At 37.3% G+C, this 14,880-nt stretch overlaps 1 protein-coding gene and 1 long non-coding RNA gene across 4 annotated transcripts in view; one reads left to right on the top strand and one right to left on the bottom strand.

Moving 5' to 3' along the window:
* LOC105092261 (uncharacterized) overlaps window positions 1-11,314 on the bottom strand; it is a 231,035-nt gene extending 219,721 nt beyond the window's left edge. For 2 of the 3 annotated variants that reach the window (XR_010381304.1, XR_004138182.2), the window contains exons 1-2: window positions 11,227-11,314; window positions 1,083-1,196 (exon numbers count right to left, since the gene is read on the bottom strand). This is a non-coding gene — a long non-coding RNA (uncharacterized LOC105092261). Of the gene's footprint in view, window positions 1-1,082; window positions 1,197-10,991; window positions 11,153-11,226 lie in introns of all 3 variants that reach the window. The other variant, XR_010381303.1, reaches the window with a different exon arrangement.
* Window positions 11,315-11,421: 107 nt separating this feature from the next.
* The window catches only part of UFL1 (UFM1 specific ligase 1), a 33,594-nt gene continuing 30,135 nt past the window's right edge, over window positions 11,422-14,880 (top strand). Inside the window, exons 1-4 of the mRNA XM_031456055.2 lie at window positions 11,422-11,578; window positions 12,774-12,919; window positions 13,988-14,016; window positions 14,667-14,764. Of these exons, the coding sequence (XP_031311915.2) occupies window positions 11,502-11,578; window positions 12,774-12,919; window positions 13,988-14,016; window positions 14,667-14,764 (350 nt within the window). The 5' untranslated portion in view covers window positions 11,422-11,501. The remainder of the gene's footprint in view (window positions 11,579-12,773; window positions 12,920-13,987; window positions 14,017-14,666; window positions 14,765-14,880) is intronic.

The raw sequence follows: 14,880 nt of genomic DNA, 5'->3' as shown, positions 1-14,880 counted from the left end.
AAATCAATTACATATCCATCACCTCCAAGATAATCACTGTAGAAGCACCCTTCCTTTTGTACCTCCCATCTAAAAGGAAACAACTTCCCCTCTGACATCCAAGGTTAGTCCCTCTTTTTTAGTGTTCTGTGGCTGCTGGAACACATTACCACAAACTTAAACAAGAGAAATGTGTTCTCTCCTTGCCGCTTCCAGCTTCTGGCGATTCCCCGTGTTTCCCCGCTGAAGGCTGCATCCCTTCACCTTCTCTTCTTCTGTGTGTCTGTCTTGAAATTCTCTCAACCTCTCTCTTATAAGGATACACATGATTGTCTCGAGAGCCCACCCGGATCATCCAAGGTAAACCTCTCAGGAGACTTAACTTTATCACACCTGAACTGTATCACAACAGAAAGGCGTGCTCACAGATTCCAGGGAATTGGTGTGGACGTCTTTTTCAGCCTACCACACCATCGACCTGTGATTTCATCCCACACTTCTCTGCTCTGCTGAGATTTCCTCCCTCCGGTTCCCACCCTTCCCCTCCGCCGCCACCTCCCTTTCGCGTGGATCTTTGACTCCTTCCCCTCAGTGGCTTCCTCCCTCATCACAGAATCGCACTGGATTAATTTATTAGGGCCGCCATAACAAAGTCCCACAGACCGGGTGGCTGAAACAACCGAAATTTATTTTCTCACAGTTCCGGAGGCTAAAAGTCTGAAAGCAAGGTGTTGTCAGGGTTGATTCCTTTGAGGCCCCTCTCCTTGGCTAATAGACGTCTGTCTTCTCTTTGTCCTCACCTGGTCTTCAGTCTGTGTATTTCTGTCTCCTGATTTCCTCGTCTTGTAAGGACACCAGTCCTATTGGATTAAAGGCCCACCCTAACAACCTCATTGTAACATAATAACCTCTTTTAAGACGCCCATCTCCAAATAAAGTCACATTCTGAGGTTAAGACTTCAGCCTATAAATTTGGGGCGAACACAATTCAGCCCATAGCACAGACCACTCTTTCCCATTCTGGAAAATAACAGTAACAACAAAAACTTCCCTTCTACAGAACTACTCCCTCAAGGCACCGGCTGTATCGGACATTTACTTACCATCAAATATCCTGGGCTCCTCCACACTTCCTGGCCCTCTTGCTATAAGGTGGAGCCTTGGGACTAATTTTCAGTAGGCAGTATGCAGTTCTAATGGACTGGCTGGGGCTTGTACTATGAAAATGTGAATATAAAAAAGAAAAGTAATTTCACTTTAGAATCACAGTCTCACAAGACTGGCAATAAACGCATTATAATGTTCGTCTCACAAAAAGCAGTTTCTGTGATACTCTCAGCTGCATTTTGTTCTCATGCTGTCCACTTTCATCAATGGAGGCTACAAGAAATAGCTTTATGAAGTCCACTAGGACATTTTACCGTAAGGAAACTATTTAGTCTACCTCTAAAAGTCTTCGCTTCCTGAGAGGGGCCCTTTCCATCTGTATCAATGATAATCTTGTAATTGACATATTTGGTGGTTTGTTTTGTATTTGTTTTGCTTAAAGTCATATTTGGGATGCAAGTTACATAACTAGAATGTAAGCTCAACGAAGGTAACAACTACAGCTGCCTTAGTCATGTATGCATCCCTATACCTAGTACAGGTGCTAAATAAACATTTATTCAATAAATGAGTAAGCCAGCTTTACAGGGTTATATGGCCTGGCTATCCGCATTGTTATTTTTTTCACTCCGATCTTGGGTTTCTATTTTTACTTGTATTTCCCTGCACCTGATTATTCTTTATTTACCCTTGATGAAATAATTTTCTGTATCAATAGTTATGGAGTGTACTTTCTCTAAATTATGATGCAGATGTTGTGGAAGTTATAAAAATATCTTCAATAAACATTTAATTGAAAAAAAATTATCTCAGTTGATAAATATTGCTTCCACCGACCTGATAAGATTTGAATGGTGAAGGGCTAGGAGCAGCCCTAGCAAGAGACTGTCCGTATGCATTTTTACATCATCAGCAGTCACCACAGAATGGGTTAAGGTAGCAGGTCTCAAAACGTCAGTCAGAAACCTCTAGTATCCCCAAAATCTTTCGGGGGGAATGTGAGGCCAAAACTATTTCCCAAATAGTACTAAGACAGTTGTGTTTTTCACACTTTTTTTCTCATGAATGTATAGTAAAGTTTTCCAGAGACTACATGATGTGTGATAGCATAACAAGCTGAATGCAGAAGCTAGCTGCCTTCTATTAAGCCTGTTAGAAAGAAAACAAAAAACCAAAATGAGGAGCAAGTTTGAATACACCTCTAGGCCAAAAACTTACAGTCATATAACCAAAGTTCAAAATTGTTCTGATTTCCCTGAAATGCTGACTCTGACCTTAAACAAAACTTAAGTTTTCCTCAAATCAGCATCACCTTATAGCTTCCTAGCCAATCAAGTGAACATATAAACATACAAATCACCTTATACGGTGCTATTACCCTAAAAGAAATGTAAGGTTCTAGTTACCAATCCCAATAGGAAACAATGCTTTATAAACTTTATAAAGCCAACCTTTTACCACTTTAAGTTTTGAAGTCTCCCTGTTCACAAATAGTTTGCTTCTCACTCAATAAAATATTTATATCGAGTAAAGTTCTCTGAATTTTCTTTTGACAAGCCAATTTTAAAAGATTTGCAAAAACATAAAACAATGCCACTCTTCTCATTAATTTTTCTGTTCTAGGAGACTGGATAATTTCACAACAAGTATATTATTTATGTTAACAGGGATTTACTGCAGTCATTTTCAGTAACTATTTTATTTTATTTCCATTTTAATTTTTAACATGGTAGATCTTGTTAGATGTAACCCATATATGGAAGCTCTCCTTGGGAGATCTTCAAAATGTTTAAGAACACAAACATTTCCTAAGACCAAAAAGTGAGAACCACTAGGTTAAAAGAAGGAGCTCCTTCCTCTACGTAGTAGGAAAACAAAATCAAAAACAAATGTCCTCTCTTTCACTACTCCTTTGGACCACTAGTCCCAGGGAACACTCATGATGTCACAATTTAGCACCACCTTGGAACACAAAAAAAATGCCCAGTAGAATGAAAGGAATCTCAGTAATGGGTACACAGATAGACAATATATAGGTCTAGAGATACAGCTCCAAAGTTTGTTTTCTCTTTTCACTTCCATCTGACATTTACTCCAAGTCTAAACCAGAATTACCTTCCCTGAATTCCTGTCTCCTGAGAAATTAGGATCTCTATCTGATTCTCCTGGCACAATGCCCCATTCAGAGAGATTTCTGACATACTAGATTGGCGACACTTTTATTTCTGATGCCACTGCCCACAGAGCATTTTACATGAGGCTATTTCTCAGAGATATGGCCTTGCTCTAGAAATGGTAAATATATTTCATAGTAAGTGCCAACTCTGATATATTGTTAGTGGTTGGCTGGAACATTGTTTGAGAAGAAATCGGAGGCATTTCCAGGCTTAGCAAGACAAATGCCATCATTGATTAGTGGTCTTCCCTGGGTGCTAGAAAGAAGTGTTAGCTTGTGTGCCATGTATTTGCTGACCCTATGAAATCAATTGGAAGTACTATGGTCAAACAGATGCAGAGCAAGACAATAAATGTTTAGTCAGTGCAAAAATTACATAGAAACATAGTTACTATGATGAATAATAATAACAGATATCAGCAATAATATCTCCCTCATAAAAAAAGCTCCATCTGCTTAAAATACAAGCATAAATTTTCAGATTCAAAGAAACTAATTTACAAGAGCAGGAGAATTGAAGTTTTGCAATAACACAGCCTGTTTATGTACATACTGAAGACATTTCTACCTTTCATATAAACTAGAATAGATGCCAACTACCCTTGATTTTGGCACTTTAAGAGCTGGGCCAGAAGTTACTTTCAGAAACATCCTCCTCAGAATGGAATTTAGGAAGGTAAATTTTAGGGATGCCAGCTGTGGCTCTTGACAACTTCCAGATGTTGTCACTGCTGCTGCGATAGTGTGGCATCTGCTGCAAGTCCTCGATTTCTTTACAACATGTCATCTTGCTGGTGTAATTAATAATTAATACATGGAGAAAGAAGGAGGAGGAAATTGAGAGAGGAGAAGGGGCAAGAGATAAAGAAGAAACCAGAGAGAGAAAGACAATTACTGTATGATATCACTTATACGTGGAATCTAAAAATTTTTTTTAAAACTCATAGATACGGAGAATAGACTGGCAGTTGCCCGAGAGGTAAGGGTTGGGAGTTGGTGTAGTGGGGGAAGGTGGGAAGGAGAAAGCCTTAAGTTTTTCCTGGAGATCTGAGCCAGTCTGACTTTTCCCTTGCTTGGCAGGAAGCAGACACTATATTTCTTTAGAGAATGTTCCTATGACTATTAACTCTGTATACCACTACCTTAGCACTGATACAAGCTGGCACTATATTCCTTTAAATAGTGTTTTGTTGGTGAAACATAAAAATTTTCAGCTCCATTGAGAACAAAGCCCAAGCACTGACAAAAGCACTAACTTGTTCCTTGTGATTTTGCTTTTTTGTCATTTTGCCTGGGAGTTATACTGTGGAGACGTGTACACAGGAAAGCAAGTGCTGCCTCGAGCTAATAAATCTGGCTCTAAATACAGCACTGTGAAAGAATTGGGGAAAAAAAAAAAAGCAAAACCTGAAAAGACTAATATAGAATTTGTTCCCTTGGAAACAAAAGAATGCTTAGTGCTTTTAGAATAAATATATATATTTGCAGCACAATTTTCACAAAAGTGTGGCTCTAAAATGAAATTCTGACAATATACTCACAAATAACACAAGTGAGGAATAAACTGGGGGGCATGACTATATAGAGAGAATTTTATAGTTTAAAAAGCATTTACATGTATTTTAATCCATAGGTCAGACTACAGAGATTATGTACCAAAGACAGTGATGTGAACCAGAAGCAATGCTGGTTATTGATTTACTGATGAGTTGAAAGGTCACAGTGAGCAGACACTTGCTCCCTCACCTCCCAACAAAAACTACAAATATCAAAATGAGATGTTAAGCTTCATTTTGGAATAAGAATACAAAAGAAAAAATATACTAAGGAAGGACATATTCTAAAATAAATAATTAAATAGATGGCTTTGTAGGATTTAAATAAAGAAAAAGGTGATTGTTAGAAAACAGTATGAGTTCCCTTAAGAATAAATCTTGAAAAATTTACCCCTCCTAAGATTAATAAATTTGAATTCTGAAATTCCAGAAACAAAGTGTCATTCAATGATCTTCCTCTAAACAAAAGGAAAATATGATATTTAAGATAATTATACTCAAAGGTACATGTTAATTCTTTTATAAAATAAATGAATCACACTGTTAGATATTCCTAAATTCCCCTCTGGCTCTAAAATTTTTTAAATCTAGGATCCTATTGTATGAACGTCACTGCTTATCACAGGTATATGTCATTGATTCTCTCTTAATCAATTTTGTTATTCAGCTGCATAAAGACTTAATCATATTTATCAAATTTACAGATGACAGATGATGGCAGAAATACAAACGTTGACTGACACAGTCAATCTCTGAAATAATCTCATCCAGTTAGAATAGTTTGTGCTGCTTGGTATCTCCAAGGTACACCACAAACCCCGGCATATACTAGACCTCAAACACTATTTGTTGAAAGAATGAATGAATAGGTCAAAACTAACAAGGTGAAATTTATCAAATAAAGTTAATTTGTTCAGGTACAGAATAGACTAACTTTAGTTTGATAGCAATTTAGATAAATATGAGTTAGATACAGTTCATTACCAGCTCAATTTAAGCCAAGAGTCCAATTAACAGAAGTATAATACCTAGGGAAATTAATCTCACTGTCATCTGCTCTAGTCAGACTATGTGTAAAATACCAAATTCCTTCTGGGCATCACTTCCTAAAGCTGACATTGGCAAACTGGAGTTTAACAAGAGAGGGTGGCCAGGATGTTTAGAAGTCTGGAAATCTTGTCAGGAGATATAATCAAAGGATTTGAGATGTTTAACTTGGAAAAAGAAAACAGGAAGGACATGCTTTGAATGTTTGGAGAGTTGTCATGGGAAAGATATATATGAGTCATTCTGTGAATCACCCAAGGAAAGAATATGGAAGCTCCAGGGAGACACATCATGCTTTAGTATAACAAAGGTATTTCTAACAGTTAAATCTGTCCCAGACTGGATTAATCTACCCTGCAAAGAAGGGAACGCTTCATCACTTTAAGTGTTCAAGCAAAAAGTACATAATCTGCCAGGGCCTTGCAGAAAAATCCTTACTGTGGCTGGGTATTAGCATGGATGATCAGAAGAGCCTTCCTGCCCTGATAGTCTCTGATTCTATGACCCCCAAGTGATTTGCTGCCCCTCTTCAACATCATCATCTCTCTTTTCATTAATTTATCTTCTTTTCATTTAATACCTGATAAGTTCACTTTGTTCTTTCTCCCGTCACTCTCATTTGCTCTTGAGGTAGGCCTACAATCTGACTTTCATTGCAACCATCGCAGGGGAAAAAAAAAATCCCTCTTAAAAGTCACAACTTCTTTGCTCTAAAAGCCAATGGGCTTGCATTTATTTACACTTTCTTGGATTGTGAAAAGGTATTATTAACTATTCCATTCCCTATAATGTATTGCTTCCCTTATTTCTGTTTCTTCAATTTCACCTTCTTTTCTACTGATCTTTTTCTCTACTTCCACCCATGAATCATAGCAGTTTCCTAAGGCATTGATGCTCTCTACGTATAGGATTATACTGCCACTTTTGGTGGTGGGATTAAGGTGATTGTTAAATCCCTAACTACAACAAGATAATGTCAGCTGTGTAACACTGTCTACGTCTTCGAAATCTCTCTATAATGAAAATAGTAAATACTGATTTGCTTGAAAATACCCATTTTGCAGTTGTTTAGTTTTATTTTCGTAGTTAAGTTGGAGGAAGTTTATCTTGGAGGAACTTTATAGGATCACATCTCATATCAGATCAGTGAAACCAACAATCCACATTACAGATGTCAGAATAGTTTATTAGCCTTTGAAATTAAGATGAATCTAAGTGTCACAATCACGTACCTAGTGTAGCTGAAAAGACCTTGAGTCCTTCCCACATAATGTACATGTCAAAATTTGACTTAAGTTTGTAGTCACAAAAACTGTTAGAAAATTTTCTAGAAAATTGAAGCTCTGTGTTTCAAGTCTACACAAAGTTCGGTCTTAAAAGAAATCTCTCAAATGTTCAGTAGCCACTTGAGCTGTTTACCATTATTCTATCAGGTAATGTATCAGATGTTGGCCAACAATGAAATACTCCCCAAATTCTTATCCCCCATTCAAAATAACTGAAACTGTAGTTGGGCTATGTGGTCACTATGTGGAGGTGGTTGCTTTGAGTCTCACGATCTCAGAGTCTGAATATATGTGTATGTATCCTTATCAAAGGTCTAAACCAGAGCTGTCCAACAGAACTTTCAGGGAAGATAAAATTGTTTTTTCATACCGTCCCATGAGATAGCCATGAACCTCATGTGGCTATTGAGCACTTGAAAGCTGCGAATTGTGACTAGCAGACTAACATTAAATTTTATATATCTATTTTTTAAGACTTTATTTTTTTAGAGCAGTTTTAGCTTCACAGCAAAATTTCGAGGAACTAGAGATTTCCCTTATAACCCCAGCCCCTATACACATATAACTTCTCCATTATCAGCATTCCCCCACCAGAGCAGTATATGCTACAATTGATACTATACATCAACACATCAGAATCACCTAAAGTCCATAGTCTACATAATGGCTCACTCTTGGTGTTGTATTTTCCATTGATGTGACCTAGTATGAATGACAAGTGTTCACCATTATAGTAGTATATAGAACATTTTCACTGCCATAAAAAGCCTCTGTGCTCCACCTATTCATCCCTCCTCCCTTCCCAACCCCTGGCAACCACTAATCTTTTTTATTGTCCCCACAGTTTTGCCTTTTACATAATTCCATGCTGTTGGAATCATATTGTATGTAGCCTTTCCAGATTTCACTTAGTAAAATGCATTTAAGTTTTCTCCATGTCTTTTCATGACTTGCTAGCTAATTTCATTTTAGTGGTGAATAATATTCCATTGTCTGGATGTACTAAAGCTCATTTATTCATTCACCTTTTAAAAGAAATCTTAGTAGCTTCCAAGTTTGGGCAACTATGAATAAAGATCTGTGAGCAGGTTTTATGTGAACATAAGTTTTCAACTCCGTTGGGTAAATACTAAGGAGCATGATTGCTGAATCACATGTTAAGAGTGTGTTTAGTCTTGTAAGAAAGTACTGTACTATTTTGCATTCCCACCAGTGAATGAGGGTTCCTACTGCTTCACATATTCACCAGCATTTGATGTTGTCAGTGTTTCATATTTTGGCCATTCTAATATGTGTGTAGTGGTATCTCATTGTTTTAATTTGCATTTCTTTGATGACATATGATGTGGAGCATCTTTTCATATGCTGCTTCGCCATCTGTGTATCTACTTTGTTAAAGTCCTTGGTCCATTTTTTTACCTGGCTTTTTATTTTCTTATTGTTGCATGTTAAGACTTCATTTTGGAAAACAGTCCTTTACCAGAAGTGTTTTTGCAAATATTTACTTCCATTCTGTGGCTTGTCTTCTATTTTCTTGATGTGGACTTTTGCCAAGCAGTTTTTAATTTTAATTAAGTCTAGCTTATCAATTATTTCTTTTATGTATTGTGCCTTTCGTGTCCTATCTAGAAAGTTATTGATGTAGCGGAAGTCATCTAAACTTTCTCCTGTAATCTCCTAGGAGTTTTATAGTTGCATTTTACATTTAGGCCTGTGATGCATTTTCAGTTAATTTTTATGAAGAGTGTAAGGTTTATGTCTAGAATTTCTTTGCATGTGAATTTCTAGTTGTTCCAGTACCATTTGTCGAAAAGAATATCTTTGCTCCATTAAACTGCATTTTTTTTTCCTCTGTCACAGATTAGTTGACAATATATATGTGGGTTTATTTCTGGGATTTTGTTGTTTCATTGATCTATTTGTCTACTCTTTCACCAATACCACACTGTCTGTACTGTAGCTTTGTAGTAAGTCTTAAATTCAGGTAGTGTCAGCCCTTCACTTTTGTTCTTCTTCAGTATTCAATATTGTGTTGGTTATTCTGGGCCTTTTGCCTCTCCACATAAACTTTAGAAACAGCTTGTTGACATCCACAAAATAATTTTCTGGGATTTTGACCGAGATTGCACTGAATCTACAGATCAAGTTGGGAGGAACTGACATCTTGACAATATTGAATCTTTCCATGAACTTGGACTATCTCTCCATTTATTTAGTTCTTCTTTGATTTCATTCATTAGAGTTTACAGTTTTCCTCATGTAGATCTCATGCATATATTGTTTGATTCATACCTATTTCATTTTGGGGGTTACTAATGAAAATGGTATTGTTTTCAATTTCCAGTTCCACTTGTTCATTGCTGGTATAATCTTAACCTTAATTAATTTAAATTTAAATAGCTTTATATGTCTAATAGCTATTGTTTTAGACAGCACAAACCTAGTCTCTACAAATACAATCATGAATTCCTCCCTTTTTAGGAATTATTCTAAGAATAAATGTAAATGTTGCTACTGTACCAAACTATAACGTTGCACCAACACATTTGTACTCACTTATTCACTTACCATTTATGGAAAATACAAGGCACTATGTACCAGTTGTCATACTAAATGCTAAAGAGCATTTAGGAGTTCCCTGAGTTCAGACTATTGAGAAATGTAGTAAGTAAAAATTACAATACAATTTTGCTTACTGCTAAAGACAACTGAATAGAGAATTGTGCGGACACAGCATATAGAATAACCACACGAATTAACAAATTTCATCAAAGAGTTTTAGTTAAACTGGGACATCATGGAAGAATAAATTACAAAATAAATGGGGGTAGGGAGGAGTGAGGAAGAGGACCTGCATTCCAGAAAAGACGTGAAGCCCAAAAAGGGCTTGGTGTATCTAGGACACAGTAAGCTAATCCACGTGTGATGCACAGGGCAGAGGATGCCCTTGGCAAGTAGACTCCATACTGATGGTGAGAGTTTTAATGGTAAGTAAGAAGTTTGGATGTGAACTAGTCACATAGTACATTATACCTCCCCTATTTTTACATGCCATACTTTATACTAAATACTTTTTTTTTAATCTGCTTCATTAGATTTAAAAGTTGTTTATGGCAAGATCATGTCTGCCTTATCCAGCCTGTACTTCATGGTATCTGGTAACCAGTAAGTATTTGTTACACAAATGAATGTTTTTGTTTATTCTGAAGCTTGATGCCCTTTGGGACCACACCACCTATGCAGTTCCAAGTTACCTCCTTTAACTTCTGGTGTTCCATCTCTCCGTTTGCAGTCATATCGCCCAACAGTTTGCCTGTTTGGTGATAGTCCTTAGTGACAAGTTTTATTACTGTGTTCTCTGCATTTTAAATAAAGCTAGGAACTTTACTAGTCAAGAACATTTGTGACACTGGCTTTGAATCACCCAGAATAAGATACCGAGATGGGAAAGTAACTGAAATAACTCCCCTTCACCAAATCCATAGGGTGTGTGGTTAAAAGGAATTATGTATGTATAATAGACACACTTTTTTAAAGTGAAGAGTGAAGAAAGGTAACCAGAGTAAATATCTACTTTCTACTGGTATCAGTGTAGGAGAAAGTAAAACAAAAGTGCTCCTTGCTTCTTCCATTCCATCCTTGGCCATACACACTTATTATCTTAGGTTTATATTTCTTCATTATTTAATGGAACTAATCTTTCCCGTAAGAAAACAGGAAAGGCTCTAGAATGCGTGAAAGCAATTCCCAGTATTTACGGTACCCGAATTATTCTCCTTTGTGGAAAATAAATAAATAAATAAATAAATAAATAAATAAATAAATAAATAAAGTAATTACCCAAAGGGGGCAAGGCTTTGAGCCCAAGCAGAAATCAGCATGATTTCCTATGCAAGCGGGGCTGCCCTTCGTCACAGCTGGGGGGATGCCAACTGCAGGCACAGGCTCATCTCCTCTCCGCCGCACCCCCTCCCCGAAAACCAAAGGGAGGGCAGAAAAAACTGGTTAATTTGATTATCACTGTGCCAAATCGTTAGGAATAACGCAAACAAAAACCTAAAGTAACACTACTAACTTGGCTCGCCTGCATGCCATCCGCGGCCCGTCAGACACCTCGCTTTGGCTCTCGGCAGTGCCCGCCGGCCTCACGCAGCCGAGCACAAACCTCCCGCGCGGGGTGGGCGGGGCTTCGGCGCTTCCCGCCCGCCCCCGCCGGCGCCGGCCGCGCGCGTTCCGGAGCTGCGTGCGGGAGGAGTCTTGTCCCTCTGCGCGGCCCGTTCCGCCTCGGCTCCCGCTGCCTTCGGGCTGACGTGTCTGCTGTACGTCGGCGGCTCGGCGAGTAGGGCCGTGATGGCGGACGCCTGGGAAGAAATTAGGCGGTTGGCGGCTGACTTCCAGCGGGCGCAGTTCGCAGAGGCCACGCAGAGGTGCCCGACCCTCCCTCTCCCGTGTGGAGTCCAAATTAGCCCTTGGGCGGTCACGCCGAGATCTGAGGCCGCAGACCCCCGCCCTGGAGCCCGGACTTTCCCAGCCCCTGTCACGGTTCCCGCCTCCCCCCACCTCCCTGAGCCTGGGTTGCGGTTCCCAGAATAGTTTCGTCCGAGAAGACCAAAATCTACTGCGCCTACGCCCACACCCAAGTCCCAGCCAGGTGCAGCCGCGGCCCGCCCCCACGATAGCTGGGGCTGGTGACCCCGAGCAGTCTTTAGAGGGTCCCTCTGATCCTTACCTGTCAGTGAGCCGCTGTGCGCTTACTGACCTAGAAAGAACTTGAAGGGAGAGGCTAAACCCCAAAATATAGTACTTTGCAAATACTGTGTTGACTCTTTAAACATTCTGCCTTTTTGTTTACCAGAACAGATATACTAGGCCAGAGCCATGGTCCCACTTGTCATTTTTAGGGACTCCTGACACTGACATTTCCTACAAACCCACTAACCTTTTGGGTTGTATCCTAAAAAGCACCCTGACTCTGCTTTTTCACCATTACAGAACACATCAAATGCTAGTAGAACCCTTTTTCATCCGTTGATTATCTCTTGCCTTGTTCCTTCTGGGGATGAAGACCTTAATCCCTTGATGCTGTATTTTGTAACACTGCCAGCAAACTAGGACACTTAAGTGCTTTGGTTAACTATAAGTTGCTGTTATGGTTTTCTTAGGCCAGCTCTCCTGCTTACAGAGCAGTTGTACGAGTGAGGCAATTATACATTTCATTTAAAAGAAAATTTGGGTTTTTTTTTTTTAACTGAAGTTAAAGTGAAAATTAAAATAAAAGTACGGCAGGTTTTTTGCCTTATCTAAATTATATATCCTCGGTTTTCTATTAAGATCTGAAGATGAGAAGCAGGCCTAAAAGAGAGCAAACTTGAAATCTGTAATAGATTTGTAACAATTAACTACTTGATTTAAGTGTATGTAAACCCGCTTACTCTGGAGAAATTTTTTAAACTTACTGAATTAGTATTAATTAACTAATAAAGTTTATAGATTTTGTAATGTAGAATCTAGAGACTCTGTACCCAAACCTTTTTTAAAAGCCTGTTTTCATAGGTTTTTGTTATTTATTGAACACTGAATGTATCAAATGCATTTTTTAAACTTAATTTTTCTTTCCCTCAGGTTGTCAGAGCGGAACTGCATTGAGATTGTGAATAAACTGATTTCTCAGAAACAGCTAGAAGTAGTTCACACACTTGACGGGAAGGAATATGTTACTCCAGCCCAAATTAGTAAAGAAATGAGAGATGAGCTACATGTTCGAGGTGGTAAGTAATTCCTTAGTATTTTTTTTCTGGTTCTTTGAAAAGGGGATAGGGAGGACCTTAAAACCATAAATCATAAATGATTTGGAGGTTTTAGGACACCCTTCTCGATTGTTAACATGCTAATCAGCCTTAATATTTTTAAAAGGTTTGTGTAAACATGATCAGATAATTTAAATGAAGTCAAATCTTGTCACTTTACAAAATAATATTTTTTATTATTTTGAGTTATGTGTTCGATATGTGAATTAATCATCTGCTTTTCATAGTTCATGAATTTATTGCATGACTCAGGGGTGGATACTTAACTGCCTGTTACCAGGTGATAATTGTGAAGGGAGAACAGAGATTTTTAATTACGGATTAAAAACCAAGGCTGTCCTATCATGCTGGGTTTTTTTTTAAACTTTAATATTTGCAAATTAGGAAACAGTTTAATATGGTGCTACATCTGTTAGATTGTAGGAAATGCTATTACAAGCATACAAAAGAAGTTTTTGTTTCCTTTGTCTTTTTAAAATTTGAGCTAATTGCTGAGCAGATTTGAACACTATTTGATTAAAGTACATGCAACTGTGAAAACAACTCATTAGATGTAATTAGATATACCCTTACCCTTGGTGTTTATTTTTTATCTTCCTACATAGGCCTAATAAAATACTGGATATAATTTAGAATACTTAACAGATACATTTTTGCTAATAAGTGGAAATCTACCAGTTTCAAATAATTGAAAAAAGTTTATCTGAATTTAGTTGTCAGAATCTCTTTGTCATGATAAATAAATTGTGAAGTGAGATAAATAACCCCCATTGGTCTGGCCAAACTCGTGTATCGGTTGATGCTTATAATTGGTCTGATGTGACACTTGAAACTTTGAAAATAAATTATCATCTGTATCTTCAGCCATTATTCAGCTTTTGGTTTGTGTTTGAAGACATTAATTACTTGGCCTCTATGTTTTGTAGAAAGAGGACCCTGATGGTCCAAAACATAAATCTGTTGAAATTTATGATTTTTGGCTGGTATGTACTTACATGTAACTTAAAATTCATGTCTTTTTTTTTTAAGGTCGAGTAAACATTGTTGATCTGCAACAGGTAAAGTTCAGCTCTAAAACTTTTTGATTCCTCAATTTATTGATACTACTAATTTTTTCAATGCCTTAAGTATTTACTGATACTGGTATCATATTTTGTATGTTTGTAAAATAATTATATAACCCTCACAGATACACTGAATCAGTTTAATAAGTTCTTTCGCGGTTGACTTGCTTATTCTTTATTCTTTACAAAATAAACTCATAGTTGTCATTTTACATAATTACAGGATTTATGTAACTTTGGGAGAAAAATCACTAGTTTCATGTTTACTTGTTTTTAGTATGTGTAAATAATAGAGAAATATAAAAAAGAAGATATTTTTAGAAAATATAAGTGTACATGTTATCAGTAAGGTATACTACAGCATATACAAGAAACTGGCAAATCTTGTGTGAAATGGTGCCTGTTAGAGGAAAGCATAACTTCTTAATACAGACTTTCTTAACAAGTAAAATTGTAATTTTTCAGAAATGAAAGTAAATAAGCAATAAGCCTCTAATTTTTTTAGACTTTTTACAGTATTTCAAATCAATTTGAAATTCACCTAAGGGTAAGTAAGTTTTTAAAAAGAGAGTTGTAAATATGTAATTCCAGGCTTAAGAAACAGTATGAACTTATCACTAATAGAATTTGTACTTGTTTTCCAGGTAATTAATGTGGATCTGACTCATATTGAAAATAGAATTGGTGACATTGTTAAATCAGAAAAACATGTTCAGCTAGTGTTGGGACAACTGATAGATGAGTACGTACAATATTTAAGAGCACTTTTTTTTTTTTATAAGTTAATCTACATTTAAATTTAGAACAATTGTGGCCCCTTCGGCATTTTGTTTAGAACTCTTCTAGTGACGATTTTCA

Source organism: Camelus dromedarius, chromosome 6, assembly GCF_036321535.1.
Source record: "Camelus dromedarius isolate mCamDro1 chromosome 6, mCamDro1.pat, whole genome shotgun sequence".
Classification (NCBI taxonomy): Eukaryota; Metazoa; Chordata; class Mammalia; order Artiodactyla; family Camelidae; genus Camelus; species Camelus dromedarius.
The sequence above is the reverse complement of the archived record's forward strand: the minus strand, read 5'-3'. Positions and strand labels throughout refer to the sequence as shown.